The 8,690-nt window shown below is 44.2% G+C and overlaps 1 protein-coding gene across 1 annotated transcript in view; it reads right to left on the minus strand.

Moving 5' to 3' along the window:
* Positions 1 to 8,690, minus strand: part of Ubac2 (UBA domain containing 2) — a 148,026-nt gene that overhangs the window by 59,765 nt on the left and 79,571 nt on the right. Inside the window, exon 5 of the mRNA XM_034498812.2 lies at positions 884 to 1,007. Coding sequence (XP_034354703.1) covers positions 884 to 1,007 — 124 coding nt within the window. The remainder of the gene's footprint in view (positions 1 to 883; positions 1,008 to 8,690) is intronic.

Here is an 8,690-nt window from a genome sequence, read left to right on the forward strand (position 1 = left end):
ACAAGGCAAACACATCACCACTGAGAGGTCTCCCCAGGTCTGTTCTCACTTAAAACATGATTTGTGTTCTTTTAAATTACATGTCTGTGTATCTATGTATGAGTGTAGGTGCCTGCAGATGTCAAGAGAAGATGTCAGATCTAGAGCTGGAGTGAAGGCAGTTATGAGCTGCCTGACACGGGTTGGGGACAGGAGGCTGTGGAGGTGTGCTGGGAACTGACCAGCACATGTGGGTCTTCTCAAAGAGCAGCACACACCCTTAACCACTGAGCCACCTCTCCAATTCCTAGTTCTTTTTTTTTTTTTCTGTATTTTTAGAATTCTGAGACAGGGTCTTAGTTATCTAGGGTGCCCTCACCTTATTCTCTAGTCCAGTCTCTCCAGACTCTGCTCCAGACTCTGGAGTTGGTATTACAGACTTAGCTTGATAATGCTCCTTGCATACGCCACAGCTTAGATGGGCTGGTATGTTGGGTTTCTTTTTACAGTTTTATATGTGGCATAGTACATAATAACTGACAATGATGTTGATTTTCCATTTCCACTATTCTGTTTTTCCACCTCAAACTATGATTCTTAAATGTAGTTACACACAACTGTACAATTAAATGAAAATACTTTCCACTGATACAAATTACAGTGAAAGCTTTTATCAGATTTCTAAAGGCTATAAATGTATTCTAGTACCTTCCATACTCTGATGTTCTTACTCTGTAACACTTCCTCTGAATATCTGATACAGATCATGAAGCCAAACTTGTGGGAAAAAAAATGGTTTAAGGAGATCAAATGAGAAAAAGACAAAAGAGAAAAGAACAAAACAAAAAAACCAAAAGTTCCCAGATCTGGTTAGAGAAATGTGAACATAAAATGTATACTGTACCTGTAGTCCCAATATATAAATCAACGTCTTGTTTGTGATGGACAACGGGCCCAGGATCTGTGCCACCTGGACTCTTGGGATGGAGCAGTGAAATGGTACAAAGAGAGCGAACACGGGTGCCAAGCTATGCAAACAGACAGAGAAAAACTACTGTAAGATTGGATCAAACACTGTCAGAAAGACACTTGAGCAACACCACATATTCATTTCAGTGTGAGATACACATGTTGGTTCTCAAACATCCACCATAGGCAAAACAACAGTCAAGTGTGCATAACACGTTAAGGCAACTATCCCATCTTTCACGTTGAAGCACTGGTTAAGTAGCTGCGCATCTCCTAATTAAATACAAGGCACGGTGAGTAAACTGGAAGTGGATGCTCTTTTCAGTTCACAGGAACAGCCTGAAATCTGAGGATAGAGACTATGGGAGTGTTGGAAGCCATCATGGTCAAGCACACGTCATCTAGCACCAGGGCACCAGATTCTCCTACCCCTGCTCTCCATTCCTCAAACCTCTTCCTCTCTTTGCCTTAAACTCTCTTCCTTAACCACTCCTCACACCATGCTACCCCTCCATGGCTCTTGTTTCATTTCTTCTTGCTCTGGTCTCTCTCTGAATTATCTCAGTGCTGTCTGTGGCTCCAACTTGGGAGATGAGGTCAGTGAGTCCTAACAGTGGCAGCACCAGGCTGTGGAACACAACTTGACACCTTGCCTTTAATATATGAATAAGTCATATGTGCTTTACCCTTGCTTCTCTGCCATTATACGGTCACATTGCTGACTATCCTCATGGGAGAACAAGATCTTCCTGCTAGATCCTAGGCCCCTGGTAGAGGACAGCTGTCTGATAAGTCACTGGACCGCCTGAAAATGTGCTCTTGCTGGCTCCCTTTCTCTCCCCCTCATCTCTAGGTCACTCCCACACCTTAACAGTTGCTTGCTGGACACAGGCTCCTCTGGGTAGTACACATGGACATGGGTTATCCTTCTACCCAGAGCTGCCTTTCTATCTCCCTGCTTAGCAAACTTCTCACATGGTCCTAATCAGCTCTTCCTGCCTGGCTTTCTCTGACTCCTCCTGGTGGTCAGCAGCTTTCCTCTTTGCCCTCAGAGTCACCAGTTTGGCTGTTTGGTGAGCTGATGATCAGCTGGGCACTGAGCAGGTCAAGGAGGATGCCCAGCACAAGGATCCTTCTGCATCATGAGCAAGAAGCAGACCCTCACCTCAAGGAGCTCCTTCCGACACTGCAGACGCATGCTCCTAACATGTATGCATGTGTACATGCATGCATGCATGAACTGTGCATGTGTCTGTTGCTCTGTCTGTCTGTGTGTCTTGGTGTCTCTGTCTCTCTCTGTCTCTCTCCCCGCCCCCTACCACACACACACATGTATGTGTAATAGCAGAATAGTCTGGGCAGATCCATTAAACACTTGATAGACCAATATTTTCTAATTTTGGAAACAGCATCAATATAAAAACTCTTTCATGATCATGAGGAAACTACAAGAACTATTTGTCACTGGTATAAGGAAACATTCTCATAGCACACCCCTGCCCCCATTAATACTGTTTCCCTCTTGGTCTTTTGTATGTTTTCTGATTCTGATAGCAACTATATTATACAAATCTCTCTTCTCAATGATAATATTGAAAACAAAACCACTACAAACACAGACAAGGTGCAGGGGGGGGAGACAGACAGACAGACAGCATAAACAAAAAGCATATTTAGCAGATATGAACAAAAATGGAATAACATACACACACACACCATAAATGCAAAAATCCTCAATAAAATACTAGAAAAGCAAATACCAGTACAAATCAGAATCATCCATCATGGTAAAACTGGCTTTTTCTGTGAAATGCAGAGCTAGTTTAGCATATGTAACTAAGTAAATATAATAAATTATGATGAGCTTAAAGACAAAAATCACATCAACAGATGCAAAAAAAAAAAAAAAAAAAGCCTTTGACAAAAACCAAACATGCTTTCATGATAGAAGTCTCAGAGAGTTAAAATGACAAACCCACAGCCAACATCAGCCTAACTTGAGAGAACACTTGAAGCAACCCCACTGGTGTCAAGCATTAGGCGAGGCTGCCCGCCAGCCCCAGGCCTTCTCAAGGAGTGCCACAAGCACTAGCTGAAGCGGTAAGGCAAGAGAGAATTAAAGGGAAAAGGGCAAGCCATCTCAATCTGCAGAGGATAGATATCAGACATGAAATCCAAAAAGTTCTACCAGAAAACTTCTAGAAATAATTCCACCAAAGTAGCAGGTTACAAAACCCAATAGCTTTTGTATACACTAAAACCATACACTGAAAAGGAGACACATGCCCATCTAAGACAACAAAACATCTCGGGACAGACCTGACAAGGAGGGTGAAGGACCTATACAATAAACACCTCAAATCTCTGAAGAAAGAGATCGAGAGAAACACTAGAGAATGAAAAGACATCGTGTGTTTGTGGATCAGTAGAATTAATATTATAAAAATGACCATTCTACCTAAACCAATGTACAAATTCAATGCAATCCCCATCAAAATGCCCACAACATTTTTCACAGAAATAGGGAAAAAAAAAACAATCTAAAATTCATATGGAACCAGAAAACCCCAGAGAGCCAAACCAATGCTGAACAAAATAATACTGACTACAGGTGATATGATGTGGCATGTGGACTAATAATGTCGGGAGACCTCTAAGTGGAAGAGAGGGAGGGATGGCAAAACAGAAGAAGGGGAAAATAACATTAAGGCTGTTTGATAAAGCCTTGAGGAATTAATTATAATACTTTATATGTACCTAATATTATATACAATGCATACATTAAGTGTACATACACACACCCAGGCACACTTATCATAAAGAAAGGTAAGCTACTTGGGCTGACAATGCTCTCCACAGGGGCCACAGACTAACAAAACCCTAGCACGGATACAAGAAACCTCCTTTAGCAGGACTGGTCAGGGTAGTCAACAGTAGGGAGTATCAACATAGCCCTGGGTTGGCTCTCAGAGGCTCAGGCTGAGCCTCTACTGCTGAAGATACCACAGGACACACTGGGACTTTGGTGACTTGAGCTTGATCTGACCTGAAAGCCTCTTTCTTGTGGTCTAACTTCTGTGGTTCTAGAAAATACTATGCAAGCTGCTAAGCTTGGGGCAGGGGGAGGGGTAATTAAACCCAGCTGCAGTATCTATGAACCATGACAATTACCTGGATGGCAAAATATGCATAAAGGTACAAGAAGTGGCAAACAACAACTGTCCAGTTGAATCTAAGGTCCACTCAGCTGAAGGAACATCATTCTGGCTCCTGGAATGCAGCCATCTTCCCAGGGCTAGTGAGGTGACAGACCATAGGAAAGAATCTCCTACCTCCACTTGCTAGACCAGCATAATTCCTTATTCTAAATGAGGAGCCCAGCTCAATGGATGGAACATCTAACTTACAGCTCCTGCATCTATGGCTCTTTGGTGGATTAGAAACAAAGCAACTTCTAAATGCCATACAAGAGAACAGCATTTGCCTAACCCTGCCCTAAACACAGATGATTAAGCAGCTGTGCTTTCTTTTCATCCAGGAGAACAAGTTAGTCACCTGTAGGCTTAAAACCCTCCAAGGGCACCCTACCTCAGTAAATCCCAAATTCAAGCATGGCCCCATGGTGCCCACTCCTACCACACCTGTTCCTCAACTCTGACAGCAGTATTTGTGCAGAGCAGAGCAGCCGTCTGGGGCACAGCTCCATCCTGCTGTGTGCCCTACCAGCCCGGCCTTCTCCTGATACCTCCCAACCCCCAACCTGTGGGGTCCACTCACGCAGCACCTCTCTTCCCACTCAGAACACACACAAAAGACAGGGACGTTGGCCTTTAAACATTTAGAAAAATATTGCTATTGTCGGGGAGGGAGAGTGTGTGCCACAGAACATGAGTGGGTGTCAGAAGACAACTCTGGGAGTTCTCTTTCCACTGTGGGTTCCAGGGATTGCGGTCAGGTCGCTGGGCTGATGAGACACCTCACTGCCTAACTAACTCTGGCTGTTTTGTTGGTTCTCACTCTTCAGAGCTGATCATTTTCAACACAAATTTGTACAACAAATGAATCTTCCCTGATACTACAATAGTGGCCTGCTGTCACACAGCATGAGCATGGAGGCCTGCCAACCTAGTGGCCCGCTCACAGGGGAGTCACTACCATGTGCAAGTATGTGGTGGAGAGTGGGACAGAAAAAGAAGTGGGCTGGTTTGAGCATTATGAAGAGAGGTGTAACTGGAGACTTGAGAGTAGAGGGGAGCAGCCTGCTGTGAGTAGCCAGCCCCAACACATATGGCCATGGTGAGGTCGCAGCCAGGGCTGCCAATTGAGGCCATGTCTGGGTCCATGGCTATGCAGCAGCAGGAGTGTGTGTTCATGGCCTATGTCACCACCAAAGACGCCCCTGGTCTGGGCTGCCACCTGGGACCATGTTGATGTCCAACGGCTGCACAGAGCTGTTCCTCACTGGAGGGAGAGCTGCCCCCACCCCGATAGCTGCAGCACTCCCTGCACCTCACCTGGGCAGCACAGTACACCTGGCCCTGGTGGCATGGGTGTGGGAGAGCTGGCAGGCTAACCAACCTGGTTATCACCCAGGCCCAGACCCAGGGCTTTGAGTTAGCCTAGCCCAACATCTACTCCGTCTATGAATCTATGAACTGCTGGAGCATGCAAAGGGGCTGGTCCTGCAGATCCAGAGCTGTGGGGTCTCGATGACACAGGGCAACAACAGGATATCCAAGAGGAGTCCAGAGCCTCTCCCTCATCTAGTATGGATAGTGTGGCAGAAGCCAGAGGCCTTGAACTAGTCCAAGGACTCGTTCAATAAACATTTGCAAATAAAGAGGTTTGGACAAAAGGGTGTACACTACATCTGGGACACACTACATCTGGGACACACTACATCTGGGACACACTACATCTGGACACACTACATCTGGGACACACTACATCTGGGACACACTACATCTGGGACACACTACATCTGGACACACTACATCTGGGAAACACTACATCTGGGACACACTACATCTGGGACACACTACATCTGGGACACACTACATCTGGACACACTACATCTGGAACACACTACATCTGACAGGGCCAGATTTGTTTGTTTTGCATTATCTCCATTCTTTACTTTCTTTTAGCGGAGTCTGCAAGGGTAGAAGGAGGTTATTAAGGGATGACAGGAGTGGGACCTGGTGCACGGTGTGAGATTCACAAAGGATCAATAACAAGTTAAAGAAATGGCATAAAAGCATAGCAGAACTTAGCCTTTTATTACACACAGAGACAGACAGAGAGAGACAGACAGAGAGAGAGAGAGAGAGAGAGAGAGAGAGAGAGAGACAGACAGACAGACAGACGGGGGGGGGGGAGTTCAGCAGTTAAGAACACTTGTTCTTACAGAGAACCTGGGTTCGATTCCCAGCACACATGTGGTGGCTCACAACCATCTGTAACACACATGTACAGGTAGGTATACAAGTGAGCAGAACACTCACATATAAATGTATAATTAAAAAAATATTTCCCAATTTCATCACTTTTAATAGGATTAAAGAAAAGTATCATGTCTGTACTCAGAATATGGTTTGTTAAGGCTAGGTGTGATGGTACACCTTTTATCTCAGCACTTAAGAGACAGAAACAGGAGAATCTCTGTAAATTGGAAAGCAGCCAGGGCTACATATTAAGACCCTGTCTCAAAAACAAACAACCAATCAATCAAAAACAAACAGAAAATCCAACACACATAACAAGACAATGGCCTGATATTCTCTGAGAAATACCAAACCCTCAGGGACAGACTCTGTGCCAAGAGGGCTTGCTGCTTACCCAAGGACCAGAGTTCAGTCCTCAGCACAAACATCAGGTGTCTCACGACTGCTTGTAACTCCAGCTCCAAACAATCACACACCCTCTTCTGGCTTCTACAGGCCCTTGCACATACATAACATTCACTCACACAGACACATAAATTAAAATAATAAAAAAATTTTAAAAATAAGAAAACCCTGCTTAATTAAACAGTTGCACTGGGGCTCCCTTGTCCTCTCCCCCTCCCTCAGCCACATCTGCAGCTTCTCAGCTCACAGGAGCTCTTCTCTTTACATCTATCAACAGATGCAACATAAAGATGATGTTACTACACAGTCTGAAGCACAGCTCTTGCTTGAGGTCACGATTCCACATAACCTCCACCCTCCCAGAAAATAAATGACAGTAATTTTAGTGCCCACAGCCTGTACCTTATCCAGCAAGAGAAGAAATGTAAAAAGTCCTTAGACGCTAATCACTGTATCATTTCAAGTGATGACTAAACAGGAGACCACATGTGGGAACAGTGCAAAGGCACACATTTTAAACCAGGACTATCTGGGTTGTTTTGCTGAAATTTTGTGTTGCTATTTCTACATACACAAGGCGTCACAAAATACCATAATGCTATTAGTCACTGACCAGTTTTTCCCTTTTCCTTATTTTCTGACAACATCTGTTCTTTACACTGTCAACAATCATTCACAGTGACCTTTTAGGTAGTATCAACAGCTAACTTCTGGGAGCCTTATCTTAAGCAAAGAGCTAGAAGCACAGAAGAGAGAAAATCAGTTAGTAGATAATTGATTTACTCCTTTAGTATCATTACTAGTTACTGAGTACCTACACACACTCATGACCATACTTGAGAGAGCAAACAAAGAAAACACTGTACACAGATGTCCACCTCCCTTCTACGGGACACTGAGTTCACTGGTATAGTAGGCCACTGCTAAAGAAAGCACTGTAACCTTCAACAACAACACGAGCTCAGTGTTTTATCTCCCACGCAGCATCTGCAGGCTTCTAGCTCTTCTTCTTACACTTCTTATACCAAAAAGAGGGCAGATCCATCAGTCTTGGAGGTGTACGCCTTTAATCCTGGTACTCAGGAGGGAGAGGCAGGCTGATCTCTATGAATCCTGGGCCAGCCATCTTGTCTTTAAAAAAAAAAAGATGATGGATCCTACTTACCAAAAAACTTGATTTAACTAGCTGGGCCTTCCAAAAGTATCCCACTAAGGTGGCCTTTCAACAAACTGAAAATCCCTAGTGTGTGTCAATCCCATTTTGCTTATATGTAGTGCTAGGTATATAAGCCAGGGCTTGGCACATGCTAATACTCTCCGCCACATCCTGGGCCCTCAATGGTGTATTAAGTGAACTGGTTCTAGGTTACGCCAAGTTTACCTATCAAATCACAAAGTCTTTGCATCCTTGTCACAAGGTTGACTTATCTTGGCTCTCACTTGCCTTTATTTCATACAGAACAAAGTGGATGCCCAAGAATTCCACTGACTTGGTGCTTGCTCTTCGGTTTTCCTTTGCAGACCTTTAACAGTACAACTGAAAGGCAATTTTACAGAAGCCTAGGTCAAGAGGGCATCCACCACTGATAGGCTGCCAAGATGGCTAAGTGGACAGTCACCTGTCACCAGGCCTTCGATCCCTAGGATCCAGAGGAGAATAATCTGTCCCTAAAAGTTGTTCTCTGATCTATGTATGCCCTGGCACAGATGCTATAGGCACATGTGCAAGCACTCTAACACGCATGCAAAATAAATAAAATACGATTTTGAAAAACTTTTAAGACCTCTGGGGGCATAAAGCTATAATTTCCTATCAAAATGACTCAATTCTCTCTATAGAATCCCTCCAAATAAACCAGTTTACCAAAGTGCTTTTTTTTCCTTTTAAAGCAC

This window comes from Arvicanthis niloticus, chromosome 3, assembly GCF_011762505.2.
Source record: "Arvicanthis niloticus isolate mArvNil1 chromosome 3, mArvNil1.pat.X, whole genome shotgun sequence".
NCBI lineage: Eukaryota > Metazoa > Chordata > Mammalia > Rodentia > Muridae > Arvicanthis > Arvicanthis niloticus.